At 40.8% G+C, this 25,244-nt stretch overlaps 1 protein-coding gene across 1 annotated transcript; it reads left to right on the top strand.

Annotated features, from left to right (window-relative positions):
- atp2a2b (ATPase sarcoplasmic/endoplasmic reticulum Ca2+ transporting 2b) lies at positions 1-24,106 on the top strand. The gene is made up of 23 exons (XM_085413731.1): positions 1-661; positions 979-996; positions 1,088-1,170; positions 3,383-3,487; positions 5,207-5,345; positions 14,894-14,974; positions 15,809-15,894; positions 16,203-16,358; positions 16,471-16,612; positions 16,751-16,917; positions 18,887-18,975; positions 19,116-19,218; positions 19,323-19,454; positions 19,572-19,691; positions 19,815-20,033; positions 20,139-20,262; positions 20,421-20,632; positions 20,887-21,107; positions 21,212-21,414; positions 21,597-21,682; positions 21,786-21,919; positions 22,110-22,227; positions 22,375-24,106. Exons 1-23 carry the CDS (start codon positions 544-546, stop codon positions 22,645-22,647), a joined length of 3,129 nt encoding a protein of 1,042 aa, XP_085269857.1. The 5' UTR covers positions 1-543; the 3' UTR covers positions 22,648-24,106.
- Positions 24,107-25,244: the final 1,138 nt, after the last annotated feature.

Genomic DNA, 25,244 nt, shown 5'->3' with positions numbered 1-25,244 from the left:
TCGAGAAGAAACGCTATTGGTGCTGATGAGGACGCTGCTGATTCCGCAACACACAGGCAAAGCGGGCGACGGGAGCCAAGCTGCAACTTACCCACATGTTTAAATCATCCATTCGGACGCAATTTTTCCGGGAGTCGCTGTTTTAAATGAAAGGGACAACATTAACAACATCCAGCTGAGACAGCAGCGTTGATATGGTTTTTTTCTCCAAGGTCTCACGAGGCAGCTAGCGAAGCAAAGCCGGCGAATTCAAGCAGAGCCAAAGGACCAGAGGCAATAGTTAGCTAGCTTTAGCCAGTTAGCCGCTCGCTAGCCCGGGAGCCGCTAATTTGTCCACTCTCGCCGCACACCTGTGCGCCGCGCTATCCTGTGTTGGAACTACTTAGCTCGTAACACTCATCGCTGTGGGTTTCCGCTTAAATATATATCTATTTTTAAATTTCAATTACGGTGACACCGAAGGAGGGGGAGTTAGAAAACCCACCTTGATAGGTTGAGGTTGGAACCAGCCAACTAAGCGGTGTCCTCAAGTGGCCATTCACCATGGACAACGCACACACAAAGACGGTGGAAGAAGTTTACAGCTTTTTTAATGTGAACGAAAGCACGGGTCTGAGTTTAGAAGAAGTGAAGAAACAACGGGAACGATATGGGCCAAACGGTAAGGAGCTGGTTTACATAGGTTTGTTCAAAAACAAGAAGCTATTCTCCCGGCGCCGCGTTATGGCCCATGGCTCCAGATATGTAACAGGCGAAAGAGCAAAAAGGAAGCTTACGTCACCATGTGCATGTTGAAATACTGGAAACCATCTCTTCTGTGACCAATTTTATGAGCAACTTGTCTTTATCATCCTACTACAGTATCATTGGCTGTTGATGTACTTCACTTGTGCTGAAATATGCTATTATGTATCAACTGCTTAACTTTAACTGCTTGTCCACCTTTTTTGCCTTCGTTATGAATGGGATGATCTACAGAACTACCAGCGGAGGAGGGTGAGTGAACCATTCTGGATGCTTTGGGGGGGGGATGACATGCATATGTTTAAAATGTATCACACTTAAGTTTGATGTTAACCCTCCCCAGGTAAATCACTTTGGGCACTAGTGATTGAACAGTTCGAAGATTTGCTTGTGAGGATCCTTTTACTTGCTGCCTGCATATCGTTTGTAAGTATAACACATGTTATGTTAGCAGTGCGGGTGATGTGTGCAGTGGTCTTTCAGACAATACTGGCTATTCATAGTGGTAATAATCAGTGAAGAGGATGTGACACTTGTACACTGGCAGTATTTTAATGATAGAATAGTGAGAGAGTCATTCATATGGAATACTTGAATAGAAGCACTCTCTCGCCTCAAGACTGATTACTTAGTACAAAATGTAATACTAAAACTTGGCTTTCAGCCAGTTGAACATCATTTATGTTCATTTCTACCACCATCCTTCTTTCAACCGCTCAGTGATGAGTTTAGAAAGCTTTTTTTCCCCTTTTCTCTCCACAGTTCAGCTTTGTCAGCCTACACATTGTATATAGTTATCATTTTGCAATTGATTCTGTGCAGATTATAGCTTAGGAAGAAAACTGTTCAAAATAAGAAAAGAAAGTCACCCAGAATTTGTCTGGTGACAAAACCCAGATTCATATTTTTCTTTTTTCTGATTCTGTGCAAACACGGCATTGCTCTTGAAGCTAATCATAAATTATCGTGGCTTCTTCAAGCATGTTGTTTTTATAGAGATTCTGTTAACACATCAATGCTCCAGAAGTCTGTAATTCAAAAGGAGCACTGACGCTGAGGCAGTTTGAGAATGGGTGAATCTGCCACTGTAACAAGTCTGAATGCGTGGCGTGTTGTTGACAAGAGCAGCAAACACTTGGCTGTTATAAAGAGAGAAGGCGACAGACACATGAGAAGTCGGTATACTTCAGTGGTGATTGATTTTACTGGTAACATACTGCTACAGTATAGCGAGGACTAATATTTGGAGTCATTAGTTGTCCGGTATGAACAAACATAACTTCTGAATGCTTTATATTCTTACCACCAATAAGTGGCGATCCCCAGCGTAGAGTATGCTTGACACAGTGGTAGGTTGAGTATCCTGTGGCTCTGCTTCTACTCAAGGATTGGCCACTCTCCCATTGGCTCAGACTATCCTGAGACACCAAGGCATGGTGACAACAGCCAGCTATGCTTTTCAGAGCTTATAAATCATCAGCTGTAGTACTCGGCCTTCTCTCAGTCACACCACATGCAGACACATTTACTTCAGTGTGAATATGAAGTTATATGCAGACATTTGTTAGATGTTACATTAAAACATTCAGGAACTGATGGGTGGAGTGTAAATTTCTTTAGTATAAAGTCTAAATTTGATGTTTGATTGGCAGTGTTGAAATAGGTTGGAGTAGGAGAGAGGCAGTTGACACACTTCTCTCCTGGCACAGTTTCTAAAAGAAGGGAAAGTGATTAATACCCTCTCACACACTTGGCCCCGTTCGCAATGCTGTCAGAAGCTGGCTTGGTATAAAATTTTAAATGATTATTGATGATTAAAATAATTTTTCCAACCACTATTAAGGCAAAGTGAGATTCTACCACAACTCCACCAACAGGCAAAGTTCATGGCAAACAGTGTAAGGAAATAACAACATGAACCTGACAATTACTATTGTCCAGAAAGTTGATTGAAAGGCCTCAAGTCCAAATTGTAAGTAACTGATCATAAATAAATATTCAGTGTAAGCCACAGTTTGACTTGTTTAATTTTGTTTGGCTGTGAGGTTATGTTTGCTGGTTTCTCACATTTAATTGATTTATTGAGTTCTTTTATAATATTTGTTCTATAAAAGGGTTGTAGCATTTCATGTGACATAAAGCTGGAGTCACTGCGCTTGTGGAGCTATTTGTCTTGGGCCATTAAATAGACAATCAGCTGAAAATAGCTGTGACCTTTTCACCTCCCTTTTCTCCATTCATGTGAATGACGCAATGTGGTGTTCAGCTCTGATATTTTCTGTTTCATGTTGTGATTTCAAAAGTCCTTTGTATTTTGATTTGGTTGTAAAGGGGCAGGTTTTGTGAATTTAGGCATCTTCACCATCAAGCCTGCAAGCTTGTTCTACTCGAGTCAACATTCTTGCAACTCTGTGAAACAAAGTAAACTCAAATGATACAACTTCAGTGAATAATCTAAAATATAATTCTGTGTAAATACTTTTTCTGACATATGCTAGAATATTCATTACTGGGTGTTCTTGGGTAAAAATATGCCATATCATCCCAGGCCAGGGACTTTAGTGTTACTTATAGCTCACACTTAAATATAAATTGCTTGCATTGTGTTTGATTCCCTTAATTTCTGTTTTGTCTGCAGGTCCTGGCCTGGTTTGAAGAGGGAGAAGAAACCGTTACAGCCTTTGTGGAACCTTTTGTTATCCTCCTTATTCTCATCGCAAATGCCATTGTAGGAGTTTGGCAGGTAAACGAAATTGCAGTTTTGAATCTGACTTCACATGGGTCATTAAAACTTGGCTACCTGAGTGAAATTTTCATGTACTGTTATGAATACTCGGCTTCCTTGTAAGCAGATAGGTTTTCCACATAACATCACACTTAGCTTAGATTTTAACCAAATCTACTAAATGGTGCTTAGTGGGGTGAGCAGGGAATAGTTTTTTTTTTTTTTTTTTCCCCTACCAGTTTCTGTCTTGCCAGTTATTCATCGTGCCATTAAAAAGCTTAATATCACAAAAATATGCATAGATGTTGTGTAGCTTGTAGAAGTCTCTCTTAAGAGGAAACTAATAATGTTATGGACAAAGAAGGTTTGATCAGATTACCAGTCTCCATTATTCAGATTATCTGACAACTTATTTGCCCTTCTTCCTGTCTCCTCATCCTACGTATGCTTTGCAGTCAGAATAAATCTGTCCCCTCTCCATCAACCCTTGTATTCCTAGTATTAGTTGTTAGACTACATCAAGACTAGTTTGGATTTTTTTTCCTGATATTGCCTGTTTTTTGTTTTGTTTTTGTAAGATCCAAACAACATTTCAGAAATGAAGAAAACATAACCTACCAGACATAATGTTTTATTGGCTTCTTGTTTAATTTTATCAAAGGATTATCAATGTCTGAGGAACAACTAGGGGTAGCCCTTCATGATAAACTGCGCTTAATATCTGTAGACAAATTAACTTCTTCCCTGGGGTCAGGATTGAAAGATCAGGCGTTTTGTTAAATAGGTTTTCTTCTCTCACTCGGTGCTGATGTAATCCAAACTGCACATTTGCTTGTTAAAGCCACCTGGGGATAAAATTCCAATTTACTATTTTGATTTATTTATGTGATTATAAACCACACCACACTATATTTCGTCAAAGACACCTGGTAGGCGGGTGTATCTCCGCTGGATTGCCTGTAAAAGTAAATGTTCGTTGAACAGTCCTGCTGAGGCTTGTGTAAATGGTGAGCTGTTAAGTGCCTGTTTGCCTTTGCTTATTCCTACAAAGCCACTATGAATGATGTAGAATGGAAGGGTGATCTGTTTGCTGCTTATCATGTTGGTGGTGGTTTGGCGCCTGTAGTTTTGTATATGTTGCTTAGCTTCCCTTAACTGGCCTCACCTTTACTGGCAGCCATTTTAAGAGCTTTGTATCCATTTTTCTGTGCTCCCTTACAAAGGTCATAACTTGTGTGCCTGGTCTTGTTATGTCTATTCATGTGCAGCCTACTTACCGCTATGTTAAGAGTTGCCACTCAAACTATGCAGTCTGTAAGCGATCGGCCAGACAAAGAAAAGTGAAGAATGGTAAGGAAGGAAAATGGTGAGACTGAAAGGAATATTTGGGAAAACTGATGTAAAAATGCAGCTGTAGTATTTAAAATAAGGACAGTTTTACATAAATTAGGGGTCCTTTGAAGGTAACTGTAAAGTGTTTCACTTCTGAAAATGTAGCATTCCTACTATTTCAGCCTTTTGCAACACCGCAGTGTTTACTCTGCTTCACTTCCTCTCCTGGTTCACTTTGTCGGTTTGCTTACATAAAGATAACTCTCCATTATGTACATTGTGAATAGCTGTACACTGACTATCCGAGAGTCGTTTTAGTTTCACCTCCCTTTTCATCCTCAGCCTCTGAGCTGCATGTGTGGTGCTAGCTTGTTTTTAAGTCGAATTCCTGTTTCTACTTTTAAGGAACGAAATGCAGAAAATGCCATCGAAGCCCTTAAGGAGTATGAGCCAGAGATGGGGAAGGTGTACCGCCAGGATAGGAAGAGTGTCCAGAGAATCAAGGCAAGGGACATTGTGCCTGGGGACATTGTGGAGGTGGCAGGTAAGACTAAAAATATCAGGTGTGCACTAATATAAAATAATATTCCAGATGTTGTTAGATGCTGCCAGCTTGTCATGAAAAAAAGCAAACAACAAAATTAAACACACTGTTCAGGATATATTGTGAGAAATTTTTCATCTTTTTGTCGCTTTGGTTCAGGTCATTGAAATCGCAACAGGAAGTGCAAAGCAACATAACGATTGTTAGATTTATTCATGTTTTTTTTTTCACCATGCTTTTCTAACAGGATAGAATGTAATTTCCTATTGATTGGTCTACATCAGTATCTGGTTTTAGTTTCCTTTTTTAAACTGATTGCATGCAGTATTGGTAATTCTTATCTAAAAACTTAAAGCTGTTTAAAAGCATGGCTGTAGTCCAGCAGTCATGTGCTATTGTTAAACATAAGATGATTACAGCTCTGTAAACATAACCAGTTATGATGTGCTTTTTACAGTGTTCAACATGTAGACACACAGCTGATCTCTCATCCTGTTTATCTCCCTAGACTATTTCAGAATAATTGTAGTACCAAGTAAATTATGCAATACAAGAGCAGCGGTTCAATCTGTTACTGAGCGTTAGTTGGCTGACCTCAGCTTGGATAGAGCCACACATGTTTATGCGTTTTGCGTCACTGCTCCTCATTACTCTGTGTTGTGTGTTTTCTTACCAAGACTTCATTTGGTCTCTTTTATCTTTGTTCTTGTACTCTGTCTTGGGTTGTATATTTTTTTCCCTTTATTCCAGAGGAAAGCTTAGCGGAGTGTGTCTGTAATGTTTATCACAAGCTTACAGAACGGTTGTAGAATGAATGAGGATCCACTGCCTCTAAAGTAAATGCTGTGCTGTGCTCTGACAGATTTGTACTTGAAAAACTATCCCAGTAGGGCTGTTCGATATAACGATATATATCAGATGACAATATAAAAACGTCTGTTTCATTTTACGCTATCGTTTGTTTCGTGGTGTCGCAAAATAAACTGTTTACGGCAATATTTTTTCATCGTTTTGATGGTCACTGTAGTGGCTTTATTAATTTCTTAAAGTTCTCTCTTTCGCTTATATTTTATATAACCACACTACGGCACAAACGGCGGCCTTTACAACTTATGTCTAAAAATGTATAGTTTCATATATCGGTTAAAACACTCGACTCCAGCTACATGACGCGCAGCTGGAAACACTTCCCGCAAGTCAAGCTGCCCGAGATTCACAGAATTTACAGAAAATGTTACATTTTTGTGATTTATATTGTTATCGGGACGATAGAATTCTTATATTGGGATATGAGATTTTGGTCATATTGCACAGCCCTAAATCCCAGTATAACCTGATGGATTATATTCACTTTTTGTTTTTATTTTTTAAAATTTGCCACTCTTCACTCATTTTGTCATGATATGATAAGTTACAAATGCATCCATCATATCATGACAAAATGAGTGAAGATAAACCAAAATGTAATTGCTTCTGCCTGTCTGACATGACCTGAATAGATCCACTAAAGATAAGTATGAAGTACTTTAACCATATATTCAACAATTATTAACATTCAGCAAATCTGACATTTTAGTGGGACGGTCACTAATTCAAACAGCCCACTTTGCAAGCTTTATCAATGCAGTTAGATCAGTGTGATTTAGGGTCTGTGATAACAGGATGTTTGTGTGGCCATTAATGAGATAAATGGTTCCTTGAGTACTGACAATAACATGATTAACGAATTGTGTGCATATGTTTTTGTTATCAGTGTTGGTGAAACCAGTAAGTTGTATGTGTTATAAAACAGGATAGTGATGGGTATAATGTCAGTTGCAAAGTACCCTGCTGGACTGGGGTGCATGTGGTTTATATCTTTCTTTCACAATCTCAGATGCTTTGTCAGACCAGTTGTGAAATGCTAAGCTGAAGTGTGTGCTGAGTGTGTGAATTGCTCTGGTTTTGTGCCTTGCAGTCCGTCATTTGTATAGACATTTTTTTTCTCACTCTTGCTCTCTTTTCACTCACTATAATCCATAAGAGCAGTTTCTATCTCAAAATTGTCTCAATAGAAACACTAGTTAGTTATTCATTATTAAATTAAATTGTCTCACAGCTGATATTAAACAAAAATCCAGTCTGAGTAATTTTTGTGAGCAAGAGGGTCAGGATCTGGCATTGTCTGGGTATAGCTGCTGCTACTGAGAAGAGCAAGCTGTTACTGGATGCCCTTGCTTTTCTAAAACTACTGTGAAAGCAAACATTAAAAATGTCTCCGATATATCAACATTCAAAACTGAAAGCAGTAAACACAAATTGGTAGAATGAGTTGATGTTTTATGGAGCTCTGATATGCAAAGTTCAGGCTAAACACACTGGCCATCCATTATATTAAAAATGCAGCCACAACAGTGACTGATTAACATGGTGGTAGTTTGAAATCAACTCTGAGCAGAAGTTAGCAAATGGGGAAGGAAAAAAAATTGGTTTACCCAACAGTCATTGTTGCATTTTCCAGTGTGAGTGGAGTCTTTCTCCTACTTAAAAAAATAAATAAAAAAAATGTATCAGGCCAGAAAGGCTGACGTAAAACTCCTTAAAATCACTCTGGAAATTGTCCTATTAAAAAAAATTGGTGTGATAAGCACACATTGAACAAACAGTTAGCCTGTGCGTTTCACCGTTTTCCATCATAAATATTTTCAGGTGTGTTAGTTTGTACCAGTGTACTCAAACTGTGGGGCAGACCTCACTGAGGAATGTAAACAAGAGTTTGCTGATGCAATTACTGACCTGTTATTTACACAAAATTCAACTTGCATCTTTCTTTTTCATTTTTTGGTTAATGATTGATTAAAAATGTGGAATGGAGGGCTTGAACTATTTTTAACATCTGAATCAGGGCATGCCAAAAAACATGATGGCTGTTGGTGTAGATGGAGATTAACTGCTAAAATGCTCATCTTGTTAGAGATCAACTTTCCCGTTAAAATCTTTTTGAAATGGAAACACATTGGTGTCAGTGTAGCAGCAGCTGATTTATTTTATAGGCTTTGTTCTCTTAACTGCATACTTCGTTTCCTGGGTTAATGTACTGGTTTTATTTGCTTTCTGCACTCGACTGACGTAAGAGACAATTCTTTTTGTTTTTTTCTTTCTTGACATATAAAACCCATCAGCTCTGTTCTCATTGACTTACAGTTTTAACCCCAGCCTTTGTCCAGTGGTCACCATTAATGTGTTTTAGCCCAGAGGAAGAGACTAGACAGGATGTAACATGTAGAAAAGATACAGATTCAATTTGATGAATAATTTCTGCTCCAGATGGCCAGATTTCCTCTCTCTTTCAGGAGTGCAGGATGGCCTGTTTATTGTCATCACCCCTAGGTATTTCTTTGTTGATTTTTGGCCACGAGAGAGGAAGAGGAATAAATTAAGGAGAACAGAAAAGTTGACAAAAGTATTGATCCATTGTTGTAACTTACTAAACATTAAATTCAAATTCAAATTTTATTTGTCACGTACACAGTCATACACAGTACGATATGTAGTGAAATGCTTGGACAACTGCTCGTGACCTAAAGAAAACAAAAAAGGAAAAGGCTATGAATAAGATAGGAAATAAATATGAAAAATTAAAAAGGGTAAATTTAACTAGGAAGGAATAAAATATAAATTAAGGTTAAAAATAAAATAACTGTACAACACAAATTAGAATGAAGGGTAAATTTAACTGGGAAGAATAAGATAAAGATAAATATATAAATTAAAGTTGAAAATAAAATAACTGTACAACAAAATACACAATATAGAACTATATAAGAATGTATGAAGAAATCTAAATATAAATAAATATATACACAATAACAGCAGCTGTACAAGTATTAACTGGAAATGAAGAATATAGTGACCAGTGTTGTGCAAAAACAATGTCCAGAAAGTCCAGTGTGTGTGTAAGAACCATATGTGTGAGTGATGTGTGGAGGAGATGAGAGATGGCATCGTCTGTGGAACGATTTGGACGGTAAGCGAACTGTAGTGGGTCCAGTGTGTCTGGTAGTGAAGAAATGATGAAGTCTCTGACCAGGCGTTCAAAGCACTTCATCACTACTGAGGTGAGGGCTACAGGGCGATAGTCATTGAGAGAAGCAGGGTGGGGTTTCTTCGGGACAGGAACAATGATGGACTCTTTGAAGCATGTGGGGATCACCGACTGAGATAAAGAGATGTTGAATATCTCAGTGAACACAGGAGCTAGCTGGTATGCGCAGTCTCTTAGGATACGACCTGGGATGCCGTCTGGTCCTGCTGCTTTCCTGGTGTTCACTCTCTTGAAGGCTCTCCTTACTTCATGCTCGGAGATGACGAGCACGTTTCCGGTGCTGGCAGTATCTTCCTGTCTGCAGCCGTTAGCGCCGCTAACACTAGCATTGTTGGAGACCTTAGCTGCAGCCTCGAAGCGAGCATAGAAAGTGTTCAGCTTGTCTGCCAGAGTCACGGCCGCGTTCGTCATACCGGTTGTTGGTGCTTTATAGTCCGTTATTGTCCTTAGTCCCCGCCACAGGCTCCTAGAGTCACTCTGTTGGAGTTGTGACTCTAGTTTCCTCCCGTAGCGCTGCTTCGCCTCTTTCACCGCCCTCCGCACGTTATATGACGCGGCTTTGTACGGGTCCATGTCCCCCGTCATGAGTCCCGTGTTGTAGGCAGCGGTGCGGGATCTCAGAGCGTCGCGGATGGTTTTATCCACCCACGGCTTCTGGTTGGGAAACGTTGTGATAGTCTTTGTCTCCACGGTATCATCCGCTAGTTTCCCGATGAATCCCACAACCGCTTCCGTAAACACGTTGACGTCATCGTCGGAGCTGTTTCTGAACATGCCCCAGTCTGCGTCATCGAGTGCGTCCTGTAACGCGGCCACCGATTGATCCGTCCAGCGCGCGACCTTCCTCTGAACCGGAACTTCCTGTTTCAGCCTTTGTTTGTATTTTGGCATGAGGAAGATGGCGGCGTGATCAGATTTGCCAAAAGGAGGGCGGGATTGTGCCTTGTAGCCGTCCTTGACTGTAGTGTAGCAGTGGTCCAGTGTCCTTTCACCCCTGGTGGGGCAGGTGATGTGTTGATAAAAGTTCGGCGCTGCGCGTTTGAGGTTGGCGCTATTAAAGTCCCCCGTCACAATAAGCGCAGCGTCCCGGTGTTGTGTCTGGTGCTGTGTGAGTGCCTCATGCAGCTCGCATAAGGCGGTGACCGTGTCCGCTTGTGGTGGAATATAAACGGCACTTACAATGACCGATGTAAATTCCCGAGGTAGATAAAAAGGACGACACATGATGGACAGTAGTTCCAGATTTGGTGTGCAGGAGCGTGTGAGAGGAACAACGTTCGCACTGTTGCACCAGTTGTTGTTCACCATTAAACACACGCCGCCTCCCCTTGACTTCCCCGAGTCCCGTGTCCTGTCCATGCGGTGAACCGAGAAGAACTCGGCCGGCTGGATGGCGTGGTCCGGCACCGCTGGGTTCAGCCATGTCTCGGTGAAGCAGAGGAGATTGCAGTCCCGAATGTCTCTCTGGAACTTTATCCTGGCCCTGAGGTCATCAAGCTTGTTCTCCAGTGACTGGACGTTGGCGAGCAGGATGCTAGGCAGAGGTGTGCGGTGTGCACGAGCTCTCAGCCTGTTCCTGACGCCGGCTCGCTTCCCTCTAGGCCGCCGCCGCTTCCCTTTGTTCTCCCTCGAGATCTCACTTGGCCAGCTCGGATCCGGAGTTAAAAACTTCGAATTGTGAGTACATTGTATACCAATAGAAACAAGAGTGTCACTGTCATACCTAATGTACCCAATGGTGATGATTTTGCCGATTTAGAAACGCTGAAAACTAACTTAAAAAACAAAGACAAAGAAAAAGTGGTCGGAGCAGTCGACCTCACCGGCGCCATCTAAATGGACAATGTCCTGTGTTTGTGTGTCCTTAGGGGTTGTCTTGAATTCCCCCCCCCCCCCAAATTCTTAAAAGAAGTAGAAGTCATTGGGGAGGTGGATGAACTCATGAAAGGTCCCAGGAGACTGGAAGCCTACGTGCTAGCACATCAGAGAGTCTGAGTCACTGGGAGAGAAAATATACAGCCCTCTAAGGCTGCGAAAGTTTCACTGGACCCCCTGTGAGTGGGTGCTTGTTGTCTTGATTACAGACAGATTCATACATCCTGAAATTCAGGCTATATTTTAAAGTCACATTGAATCATGGTTTTGGTCCACGATAAGGTTGGAAAGTGGGAACACAGACCCTGAATAGTGTCTGAAAACAGCTTCTGTCTTTAGAAACTGATGTGGCCTTATCGGTTAAGTTGCTGCCTGACATTTGTCCTGCACTCGAGGGAGCAGATAATACAGATAAAACCCTTTTGTTCACAAGGGAAAGGAAGGGGGTCCCAATCCCAGGGGCTGTCCACTCTGGAAAAAATAAAATGCCTCTAAGTTTATACAGCTGCAGTCCTGGGTGACTGCAGCAAATTTTGTTTTGTAGATAATTGAAAAATATTTAGAGTAATTACTCTTAACAAAAGGAAACAGCCACTGCACAGAGGCACTGTTAACTGCAGTTTATGCTTATCGACCTAATATTAACTAATGCATGCTTTTCCTTTTGGAATTAAAATACGATCACAATTCCCAGATAAGCAAGCTTGTCATGATGATGAACATATTGTACATCGTCATTGGGTAATGTATGCAGTTAAGGGTCTTACTGTTGAATAGCATTTATAGTCTGTGGTTGTAGGCAGAGTATTCTGTGTATTGTCTGTGAAAGTGGGTTAGTCTGCTTGCTGTGACCTTATTCCTAGTATACACCAGTGGATTGAAAATAGCGACATGCTTCACTGTTACTCTAAGGTAACAACAAAATAAACTATCACAGCTATGCAGATGACACACAAATATATATCACAATGTCACCAGGAGACCGAGGCCCTGTACAGGCTCTTGGTAAATGCATTGAGGAAATCAATGACTGGTTGTGCCACAATTTTCTCCAGCTAAACAAAAACAAAACTGAGGTAATAGTCTTTGGCGCCAAAGAAAAACGATTACAGGTCACCAGAGAACTTCAATCTATACATCTAAAAACCACAAACCAGGCGAGAAATTTGGGTGTAGTGATGGATGCAGACCTAAACTTAGAAAAACACATTAAGACAATAACAAAGTCAGCTTACTATCACCTCAAGAATATATCAAGGATAAAAGATCTGATGTCTCAACAGGACCTGGAAAAACTAGTCCATGCGTTCATCTTTAGTAGGCTTGATTACTGTAACAGCATCTTTACAGGTCTACCTAAAAAATCAGTCAGACAACTACAGCTCATTCAGAACTCTGCTGCTCGAGTCCTCACTAAGACCAAAAAAGTGGACCACATCAGTCCAGCTCTGAGGTCCTTACACTGGCTGCCTGTCCGTCAGAGGATAGACTTTAAAGTTCTGATGCTGGTCTATAAAGCTCTGAATGGTTTAGGACCAAAATACATCAATGACCTCCTGACCCAGTATGAACCTTCCAGATCCCTCAGGTCATCTGGATCCGGTCTTTTATCAGTTCCCAGAGTCAGAACCAGACACGGAGAAGCTGCATTCAGCTTTTATGCTCCTTATATCTGGAACAAACTCCCAGAAAGCCTCAGATCAGCTGAAACACTCAGTTTATTTAAATCCAGGTTGAAGACTCACCTGTTCTCAGCTGCATTTGAATAAAGCACCAAATCCACACTTTAAGCTTAAATTTCAAAACTTACATTTAACTACTGATTTTATCTACTGTTCTGATTTTATCTGTTTTGATTTTATATACTGTTGTTTGTTTGTTTGTTTGTTAATTAGTTAGTTAATTTGCTTGTTTTATTCAATTTTAAATCATGCTTTTTATTTGTTCTTGTTTCTAATGTCTCTGTAAAGCACTTTGAATCACCTTGTTGTTGAATTGTGCTATACAAATAAACTTGCCTTGCCTTGCCTAAGGTAGGAGGTTTTCTAATTAGTGAGTTTTAAAAGTCCCACAGGGCCTTCTAATATTTCCAGTGACTACAGTTCCTAATTTCTTTTTTGTCCTCCCCCATACTGCACTTGTTCATCTTCTTCACTGTCTCATATCTGTTAATGGTATTTCGTTTGCACGCAGGTGACGATGATAAGGATTTTGACAGTGTTTGGACAACTACAGAACCAAATTTGGTAGTACAGCTGGTGCAGTCCACGAGCATTACACTTAACATGAACCCAGCATTAACACGCTACAGTAATAACATTTTTATATGAATTGTGCGCTGTACACATGATGTGAAATGGTGTGGTGATCAGCTTATATTGGTTTAGTTTTAAGTAGAATTTCCTCGCTTAATTCTGTTGGTGGCAAAAGCTGTCACCAACTCACGAGACTTGTCTGAATTAACGAGCTATCTGTATGCAAGGACATGTCATATTTGTTTCTATTTCAGCTTATCTGACGTAAAACGGGTTTTCCTTGCTTAAAAAAACTTTTTTACTATCCCCCTCTTCAAATCCAGCTGCATGTTTTCAACTGATCAAAATAGTTTTCCCATTTTTGGATGTGTGGTTTGCAGGACTCATCTAATCCCTCTTCCCATTCCTCTCCTACATCCTTTTTCTCTTCCTCTTCTCTGAAGGGTACCGCAGGCCTAAGGGTTGGTTTACAAGTCTGTCATCACTCTCCATTATCCAGGGGTCTGTTAAGAGCTTCTGGGTCATTGCTTTTACCTTTACACTTTTAGGCCATGTGATGTTTTAGTGCATGATGAAAATAGTGTTAGTGTATATTTGAATCCAAAGTGGCTTTAAAAAAAAAACACAAACATTTAATTTAAAAAACATTTTTAAGGTGAAGTTTGATACCTGAAGCACAAGTCTAGTAAGACTTTTTAAATGTTTGTATTTCCAGCCTCATCCCTGAAACGTTCAGTAAGTCTTTGCAGATCAGACCCACCTGCATGAGGAAATCATACAAAGTAGTGGTTGCTAATAAGTCTGTTGCTTTAATTGTACTTACTGTATTTATTCAGAGAAAACACTAGTTTGAAATTTGGTGTGTATTTGCATTTTGTGATCGTGTTACTGGGGCTCACTGAAGCCCGGTGTTAGTGGAAAAAATGAGCCACGATCTACTTGCATCCTGTGCAGGAGATGAGTGGAACATTAATCATTTTTGAATTCATGGCGCTCTCAGGCTTGAGTTTGATTATTTTATTACTCCCAGGGAGCATGAGATGGGATAACATGGCAGTTCATGTGTTTAGCATTTGTGTGTGGTGATTAATATTTATTTATAGCTTTTAACCCAGGTTTTCCTTTTCATGATAAAATACTCTAAATTTAGTAGAGTATTTTTACATGTGGGGTATGTGCATGCCTCAGCATAATGTTGCATCGGATAATTACAAAACTGCTTTTGTAAGTTGCATTGTTCAAAGTATCTATTCATTAGTTGTCAGTCCCATTCAAAGATGCATTTAAGTTGTTAAGAGGTACTTAGTTATATCCTGTTTTGTTTCTCTCCACAGTCGGCGATAAAGTGCCTGCAGACATCAGGCTCACTTCTATCAAGTCAACCACACTGAGGGTAGACCAGTCGATTCTTACAGGTAATTTCAGAGTTCAGCCATTTGCTTTTTTAAATATTTACTTTGTATTTGTGAGCTCTGTGTCGTACCCACAAAGAGTGATTGTACATATACCACCATCTTTTAATGCTTTTCCATAGCTTTATATTTTATGGTTTCTTTCTTGTTCACGCATTGCTGCTTTTTTTTTTTTAATTTATTTTTTCGCCCAGCTACCTCTGACCTTTTGATCAACCCAGACATGTAACAGCAGGAATAAGCACCTTGTCTCCTTTTCTGCACATTTCATTGCACTTAGTTGTCATGGCTGCTCAGCTGTGACAAAAATGAGTGATGTGAATAAAAGGTAAATGGATGATTCTGTGGGTGGATAATTGGACAATGAGGTAGATGGAAAGAAAAATAGAAGGGGAGAATATTGAAGGATGGAAAATGTAGGGGAGAAGAGTTTATGTGAACCAAGTCCTTAAATCGCTTGTCTTGCTCCGCTGCCTTAATTGGTAGCAAATTCCATGGGATATTTTAGTGTTTGAGCTATTTTTCTCCCCTCTTTCCTTCCCCATTCATGGCCATGCCGCCTGTCAAATGCTCCCTGCCTTACTCTATCAGAAAATGTGCAGTCTTGCACAGTTGATTACACACAGAGACATACACACATCAGATGAGGGGTTTGAAAGGCAGTGGAATTGCAGTATTTGATAATTGTCGGGCCTGCTCAGTCAGCTGCAAAGCCTTTTCTGCACATATCTGCCCAAAATGTCAACCAACCATCACAAGTACCACTACATGCTCTGCTGTGTAGAAACTGTGCGTCTGCTTCCCATTCTCTTATCTTTTGTTTTCCTCTACCTGCAGGAGAGTCTGTGTCTGTGATCAAACACACAGACCCAGTGCCTGACCCGCGTGCTGTCAACCAGGACAAGAAGAACATGCTGTTTTCAGTGAGTCACTCACTAGACCATCTTAGGTGGTTTGGTGTCATTTTACACTTTTACGCTTTTTTTTTTTTTTTTTTGAGGGGGAGCATGATTCCTCCTTTCCATCTTTTCTATCACCCAGAGCACACCTATAAAAGCAACAGTGTGCTGCTATTTACATTTTAAGCGTCTGTTTTTGAAATTTGTTTATAAAAGTTACTTCTGTGCGTCTCTAACTGGTCTCAGAGAAGTAGTTATTGACAAAGGGGAAAAACTGTCTTAAGATTTTTAGTTTTCTACTGCCTCTTTATTTTCCCTCATTACTCCACCAGGGTACCAACATTGCAGCTGGTAAGGCTGTCGGTGTGGTGGTTGCCACAGCTGGCAACACGGAGATTGGCAAAATCCGAGATGAGATGGCTACAACGGAGCAGGAGCGTACACCCCTGCAGCAGAAGCTTGATGAGTTTGGGCAGCAACTCTCCAAGGTTATTTAAATTGCATTGTTTTGCTTTTTTAAAAATAAATGAATAAAAATCTAATGTTTATTCCATTTGATATTAAAAGATCTTTAAATAAAAAATAAATTTTTAATTCAAGGTTATTTCACTGATCTGCATTGCTGTGTGGATCATCAATATTGGACATTTCAACGACCCGGTTCATGGAGGTTCCTGGATCCGAGGTGCTGTCTATTACTTCAAGATTGCTGTGGCTCTTGCAGTAGCTGCAATTCCTGAGGGTAAGCTGGACATTTGCAAATGTAGTTCTGTCCTTGATATGCTTGCTTCATTTTCCACTACTTCACGAGACGACTAAAGAATTTTCATCATTTAATAATCCTCTTTTCTGCTGTGGCTCCGCTGTTGCTGTTTTGCAGGGCTGCCGGCTGTCATCACTACCTGCTTGGCTTTAGGAACACGGCGTATGGCCAAGAAGAATGCTATTGTCCGCAGTTTGCCCTCTGTAGAGACCCTTGGCTGTACATCTGTCATCTGTTCCGACAAGACTGGCACACTGACGACCAATCAGATGTCTGTGTGCAGGGTAAGAAAACAGTGGGCAGTCGTTTTGAGTGCATGACGGAAGGAAGATGGATCGTAGTGTATCTTTAGTGGATTTAATGTATTTTTGTCACACCAACATCTAGGCACATCAGCGAATCTGAGTTTGGTTTTGGGGTTACTGCTAAGTCCACACTGAGGAAAACTGGTTGGAATCTCTGTAGATTGGTTTTTATGTGCTAAAAATGCCTCACTGTGGATCTGTTAAATGGTATACCACTGTAATTAAACATTATGTGATTATGTTGAGTGAAAATAACTTAATGCGGAGTTTCCTAATATTTTCTGGACTCTGAACCCAGCAACTAGTACTGAATTGTGGTAATATTAACTAAACACTGTGTCACTGTTTGACTGTAAAATTCCCCCAATTCGTCTTTAAACATAGTGATTTACTGAGCAATAAAGCCTACTCGGGCTGAATGGCTAACAATAACACAATGAAAGAATTGAGTTTTACATATTTGGGGATGAAATGAGATTCAGAATTACAGGTGTTTGGTTTTTTTTTTCATCCCTTATTAGTGCATGAATAATTTTATACTGCATCTTTTTACAGTCTGTTGTAGTACAGCAGAATATGTATTCTTCCCCCCTTTTCCTTCCATCTTTTTCAGTGCTCTCAGCCCCCACCCTCATTCAGGCAGCATGCTGATCAGTATGCAGTAGTTAGTCACTTGCAGCAAAACCAGTAGAGTTGCGTAACTGACCTTGTGTCTCTTTCGGCTGCCCCTGTGTCTCTATCCCTTGCTCATCCTTTAATTTTCTGCAAGCTACCTCTGCAGTGGCCAAGATGCTGCTGTCCAACTAGGGCACTACTGAAATTTGCTGCCATGAGTGACCGAAGGCTTCTCTTCAGTGCAGTGCCCTTTTCTTGTTCTTGTGTTTTGTGTAGGACAGCCAGTGACGTCACTGCCTTTTGAAGTCTTGCTAGTGCCTGAGGATAGTGCAGCCATAATGCCAGCTCATCATTTTATTCAGATATTTCTATTTTCATCCCCTGAGCAGCTTTGTTCTGCTCCTCTCAGTTTGGGGCAAATGTGGAATGAATAATCCATGTATGTTTGAATTAATGCACACTTCTGAATGACATTCCTAACAGAGCTAGTGCTATCTGCCTGAAAACCTCTTTGTTTCCTCTCATGTTATCCTTGCTCTTGTTTTCTGACATTTTTGCCATATTAATTTTATGTTTAAGCAATATTTATAGGCTGTAATTATGTGTTAGGCAAAGAATCCCTGTGTGGAGTCCTAACTTGTTGTAAGATGACATTTATTGAACCCTCCCATCAAAGCCCTTTGTGGTGTCTGCTTTGGCTCACCATTTCATCATTACACTCTGTTCAATGTTAGAGTGGACTGAAGGTTTCTTTGATGTCGATTGTAGTCTGATGCCATCTGCTGGATGCAGTGTGCATCAGTCTCTCAGCTTTCCCCCTTTGCCATCTTCGGACTTTGATACTCGAGTTATAATGTAATGAATACAGCATTGCACACATTGGACAGGAGGAGCTGGACGTGATAGTGGAAGACGTTGAGTTTTTCATTGGGAGCGATGAAATGAGTACATCAGAAAGACGGCTTAGGTTGAGCATTTTGGAGAAAAGAGTTACAGAAGTAAGGTTGAGATGGGTTGGTGGATGTATTGGACAAAGGATGTTGAGGAAAGGGTGAAGACCCTCAGAGGTGGTTTGTGGATGTAGTGTGAAAAAGGACATGTCTGTTGCTGTTTTTCTTTTCTTTTTTTTATTGTACCTCTTACATTCAGAACTGCAGAAACCCTGAAAGTTACTTGATGATCTATCCATCTCACTGTATCTCTAATCCCTAGCAGGGAGACGGAAGCGACCCCCTAAAGGGAGCAGCCAAAAGTTATTTATACAGACAATAAATATGTTATGTGTGTTTCAAATATTATAATAAATTCAAAAATGTTTCTTTTGTTCCTCTAGATGTTTATCATTGATCGGGCAGAGGGCGATCACTGTTCATTAAAGGAATTCACCGTTAGCGGCTCCACATATGCCCCAGATGGGCAAGTGTGAGTATTCAGTCTTCTTCTATGCCTCTAAGTTTTATTTGGGGCATCTTATAGCAAGATAGACATAAATGATAAATTTCTATTTCTGCAAATGTGAGTTTCCTAACTGTTCCTCTGATATTTTTTATTTTTTTGTTTAGATTCCATGATGGAAAAACAGTCAAATGTTCCCAGTATGATGCGTTGGTGGAGCTGGCCTCTATCTGTGCTCTCTGTAATGATTCCTCGCTGGACTTCAATGAGGTTTGCAGTATTAATGGTTCTTGATCCTTGAAATGACATTTACATGTTTTGTGTGGCAATTTCCACATAAAAGATTAACATTGGTTGTTTTTTCTTCTTCCCAGGCCAAAGGTGTGTACGAGAAGGTGGGTGAGGCCACAGAGACGGCTCTCACATGCCTGGTTGAGAAGATGAACGTGTTTGATACAGACGTGAAAGGCCTCTCCAGGGTTGAGCGAGCCAACGCCTGCAATTCTGTATGTAATTGAATGCTTTAAGTCTGCTTTTCCTTCTCTGTCAGTGTGCAAAAATGTACAGCTTTTCACTTTATTAGAGAAATTCTTATTGGTGGTTTGGTTTTGTTGCATATTTAGGTGATCAAGCAGCTGATGAAGAAAGAGTTTACCTTGGAATTTTCCAGAGACAGGAAGTCTATGTCTGTGTACTGTACTCCTAACAAAGCACGCTCCTCAGTTGGCAAGATGTTTGTGAAGGTAAGAAATGCAACTACTATGCATTATTACAGGATTTGAAGCCTTGACACAGCTGCATGTTAAATTATTATCTTAGAGGTTGGTCTTTGCCTTTCTCATTAACTGATTTGTTCCTGTTCATAGGGTGCTCCTGAGGGAGTGATTGACAGGTGCACGCACGTTCGTGTAGGCAGTAACAAGGTACCCATGACCCCTGGAATCAAGGAAAAGCTAATGTCTGTGATCAGAGAGTATGGAACGGGCAGGGACACCCTGCGCTGTCTGGCTCTGGCCACACGAGATAATCCCCTGAACAAACATGAGCTGATGTTAGATGACTCCTCTCGATTTATCGAGTATGAGGTGAGAGCTGAAGCAGATGGATCGGCTCACTTTATTATCTGAAAGCAGTTTTTTGTTTTTTTTGTTTTTTAAAGTTCCTTAATCTGTGATTTTCTTATCTTGCAGACTGATCTGACATTTGTGGGTTGCGTGGGCATGCTGGATCCTCCCAGGGCAGAGGTGGCAGCCTCTGTTAGGCTCTGTCGTCTCGCTGGCATCCGAGTAATTATGATTACCGGAGACAACAAGGGTATGTGACAGTTGTATCTGAAAAATTAAAAGCGAAACAAATCAGAACACTCTGCTACTCTACAGATAATAAAAAAACATGGCAAATACGGCTTAACCAGCTTGTTTCTTTCCCAGATGCCTGAAGTAATAATTACTGCGTTCTCATGTATATTCCAGGGACGGCTGTGGCTATTTGCAGGCGCATTGGTATTTTTGGAGAAGATGATGACGTTTCCAGCATGGCTTTCACTGGCCGAGAGTTTGATGATCTGTCACCTGCGCAGCAGAGAGAGGCTGTGGTCAAGGCTCGCTGCTTTGCACGGGTTGAGCCTTCACATAAATCCAAGATTGTTGAGTATCTGCAGTCCTATGATGAGATCACAGCTATGGTAAGAAAAAATGGTGTTCTTCAGTCATGCATGCACGAAAGCATCTAAAACCAACCGTGCCATTTCTTTTCTAGATTTTTAATGTCTTATACTTTTTGGCTTTGTCACAGTTTTCTGCTGTTTTTCCCTTTTTTTTGCTTAGATTAAAGGAGCACTTGGATAAAGACGAGTTTCATTTCATTTCAGACGAGTCATTTATTTCAGACTATAAAACTCTGAATATTTTCCTGTCCTGCTTTTCATTCTCTCCTCAGACTGGTGATGGTGTAAATGACGCCCCTGCTCTGAAGAAGGCTGAGATTGGCATTGCCATGGGCTCTGGTACAGCTGTGGCCAAGACCGCCTCTGAGATGGTGCTGGCTGATGACAACTTTTCCACCATTGTTGCTGCAGTTGAGGAAGGAAGAGCCATTTATAACAACATGAAGCAGTTTATCAGATACCTCATCTCCTCAAATGTGGGCGAAGTTGTCTGGTGAGAATGACTTGCTTTTACAAACACACTTCATTCTTCTGAAATAAACACACATTATGGTTTTAGGGCACTTGATCATTTGTCATTCCTCTTTTTTTGTGCAGCATCTTTCTGACTGCAGCTCTGGGCTTTCCTGAAGCTCTCATTCCCGTCCAACTGCTCTGGGTCAACCTGGTGACTGATGGTTTGCCTGCCACCGCTCTAGGTTTCAACCCACCAGACTTGGACATCATGAATAAGCCTCCACGCAATGCTCGTGAGCCGCTCATCTCTGGATGGCTTTTCTTCAGATACCTAGCTATTGGCTGTAAGTAGTGAAAATCAAAGAGTGTACATATGCGCTATGTGATACTCTGCTTTATACTGTATACAGCAAATAATTTGCAAGACGGCTGCTGCTACTCCTATATGTTTAAGTTTTAATTGCTGTTTCATGAGCATCTGTGCCATTGTCTGTGTATGAATGATTTTTTTCTTTGTGTGCGTCAGGTTATGTTGGTGCTGCCACTGTTGGTGCTGCTGCCTGGTGGTTTGTTGCAGCTGAGGATGGACCAAGGATCACCTTTTACCAGCTGGTAGAGCTTAATAACGCTATCATGCTAATTTGCTGCACTTTAATATGCCAGATTCTTCTGTTGGAGAACGTTGCTGATCTTTTTTTTTCTTTCTGCCTCTTAGAGCCATTTTCTGCAGTGTGGTCCAGAAAATCCAGACTACCAGGGGATGGACTGCAAAGTGTTTGAGTCTCCTTACCCCATGACCATGGCCCTGTCTGTACTGGTCACGATTGAGATGTGCAATGCCCTTAATAGGTTAGGCATCTTTCCCAGCTGTTGATCTTCAGCTCCTCTTTTACGTTCACTCTCCGTGTGTGTGTGTGTGTGTGTGTGTGTGTGTGTGTGTGTGTGTGTGTGTGATGTTGGGAAATAAAGATTCATGAGTTTTTCTTTTCGAGTGAGTGACTTTTTAACAACCATCACCATTTGTCTGTGTTCCTCACAGCGTGTCAGAGAACCAGTCCCTGCTGCGGATGCCTCCGTGGGAGAACGTGTGGCTGCTGGGAGCCATCTGCCTCTCCATGTCCCTTCACTTCCTCATCCTCTATGTGGAACCTCTGCCAGTGAGCATTATTTTTCATTTTGACACAAAGAGTTTGTTTTATTGTCATCTGGATGCAGAGCACAAGAAAAGAAACATTGCTGTGTTGGCAAATTTCCTAATTCTGTTACTTTGTTCATTGCTGTTTCTGTTGTTTCTTCTTTTCCAGATCATTTTCCAGATCACACCCCTGAATCTGACCCAGTGGCTTATGGTGCTCAAGATCTCGCTCCCTGTCATTCTACTGGACGAACTGCTCAAGTTTGCTGCCAGGAACTACCTGGAGCCCGGTAAAGACCTGGAGAAGCCTGCCAACTCCAAAGGCTGCTCCCTGTCTGCATGTATGGAGGGAATCTCGTGGCCCTTTGTGGCCATTTCCCTCCCGTTGGTCCTCTGGATCTACAGCTGCGACACTAACATGGCCGACATGTTCTGGTCCTGACTGACTTGAGCACAACCTCGACTTTTCCATTCCCCACCCACTGCCATCACTTCCCTCTTTCCCTCTCCTCTTCTCTCTGCCTTCTGTAATGTGCGTAGCTAGTGCGTGTGTGTGTGCATTTGTAGAGTTAGTGTGTGTGCCTCTGCGTGCCACCACGTGCGTAAGAGAAAGGACCAACTTTGACACATAACAAATAATATAAAATGTTAACACTGAGAAGACGTCTGTTTTGAGGTGGTATAGGAATAATGAATGGGTGAGGCTTTAAATGTGAGTGTTAGAAGACCATCACTCCCATAGCTGTGGACTTTTTTTGTTGCTGGTGTGAAAGAAAATGTACCGTTGCCAGTTATTATTTTTGTTCATGTCAATATTGCCTTTATGGTTCATATTTTAATGATGGTGGGAATAACATGTCCTGTGTCACTACAGTATAAACAGCAAAATTCGGTCTTTTTTTGTTTTGTTTCCCTCTTGATGAAAAGGAAAATTAGGATATCAGAAATAATTTGATCTGTACAGAGACTGAACACTATTTTATGCAACTTTTTTTATGGCTTTGTAAATTGTTTGACCAGCGTGGCTTAGACATACCGCCTTGATTTATTTTCTGATGTTTACCATTGTGTCTTCAGTATAAACTCAGAACTCTTTCAGAGAGGACGAGCTCCATGTGGCAGACAAGGACGGGGGGGAAGGTTTGGGAGTGAAACATTTGAATGCTTAGCTAACAACAAAAAAAGACAACAAAAGAAAACCTTTGATAAACAAAAGCCGCATGTCCTGTGACAAAGCATGAACTGTATGTGTTTCTCATTCTAATTTAATTGTGTATGGTCCCCCATGTTAGAGCGAAAATTAACTTCATAGATGTTTTTTGTTTTTTTTAACTATAATGATCGAAAATAAGTAAGTTTTTCTGCACTGGGCAGAGCACAGCTACCTCAATATAAGATTTTTCTTTTGCTCATCTTGAGATACTTTTCCTCAACAGTCTTGCTAAAGCGTAACATCTGAGGTGTGCCCCTATTTGCTTGTGCAGAAAACAACGAACAAAATCTCTCGTCCCTCTAACATTTTAAAGAATATATTTTGTGTTGATTTGTGACATTAACTTTATTTGTGTGTGTGTTCTGAGACAGAACTGGGTGGGGATGTTGTAAGGTGACTACCATCTCCATGGCGTTTGATTCAAAGGATCATAATATTAAAATTTTAAGGAAGAATACTAATACAGCAGCTGCTCCAATGAATGGACTTTGGATTACAAATTAAAAAACGCCCAAATGTTGTCATTTTTGTTTTTTTACTTTAAGAAAAATACACTCATGAACCCTTTGAATCAAGTGTTTTCTGTCTTTATTTAATACAATATAGACCCATGATATTCAATATTATTCATATCCATTTTTTGTATGTGCATATAATACTTGAATACAGACCATTTCAGACATGTGAATGCTTCGGTTTTCTTGGCACAACATTGCAGGCATGAGCTATTCATGGCATAAGAACCTGTGTGTTTGACTCTTAGACTATTCTTTAGGGGACTTAGTTTATGTTTGGTATACCATGCTTTACAGTAGTCTGTACTCGTTGGATCAGAGCCTATTCAGTCTACACTCATCTTAAGCATCACTGTTTGGAAATTCTGACGTGAGAAAAGCCCATCATTAGCATGTGTTTTGAAGCCTGGGTTTATTCGTGCTTGTGCGTGTTCCTCTTAACAGCTGTGTGCTTTTTTTTCTTTCTCTCCTTTCTCCCCCTCAATGCCTACCACTGGCCACCCTGTCACTAGAGTGAGTATCCATTTCCAGATATGCTAAATTAACAAGAGAAGACTCTTATAAAACAAAACGAATGGGTGTCTTGTTATTAAATTGGGAAGCATACGAGTAACTGAAGGGATGCAAGGGAGTCTTTAAGGACTACCAGTACATAGACAAACAGAACAACTTGACTTTGGCCACATGCCACTACTGTGAATGCCACCGAGTGCTGTTCTTTTCACCCCTCTCACACTTGCTTATGTTCACGAAATCCTCTCTTGTGGTAGAAAATGTACAGTGTAACAAATAATGGGAATACTTGTCACCATTTTTAAGAGTTTTGTGCTAACTGTTTTTCCTCTTCCTTTTTTAGGTTGGCTCTCATAAATGCTTCGTATATAAGAGTAGCCTCTAAAGTTGCAGCCATCCTACAACCCAGGGTGTCCACTCACTCTGGCTTCACACACCTCAGACACCATGATGACCAGCAGTATGTACCGTTGTGCAGACAGGGAAAAAAAGTAAATAATTAGGACACGTTTTACAGTAATGAGACCAAATATGTAAGGATGTACTTCAAAAGGGTTTGGGAGCTTATCCTAGCTCCTTTTGCCCAATGCATCACGACACGTGACCACATACTTCTCGAGACACTTGTACCTCCGCGTGCAGATGCTAAATCATCAACACTTATGTTTTGTGTGCAGGGAACTTCTTAACGGCCTCAACGATCCCTCTTGCATGATGAACATATTTCCAACTTCCATGGTAGCTTGTCACATAGAGAATCTTTAAAACACTGGGTTGAATGGTCTTAGGTCTACATCA

Source organism: Rhamphochromis longiceps, linkage group LG7 (assembly GCF_057381845.1).
Source record: "Rhamphochromis longiceps isolate RC_006_pf linkage group LG7, R_longiceps_female_GT1.1, whole genome shotgun sequence".
Taxonomy (NCBI): Eukaryota; Metazoa; Chordata; class Actinopteri; order Cichliformes; family Cichlidae; genus Rhamphochromis; species Rhamphochromis longiceps.
Note: the sequence above shows the minus strand (reverse complement) of the source record. Positions and strands in the feature narration are given on the sequence as shown.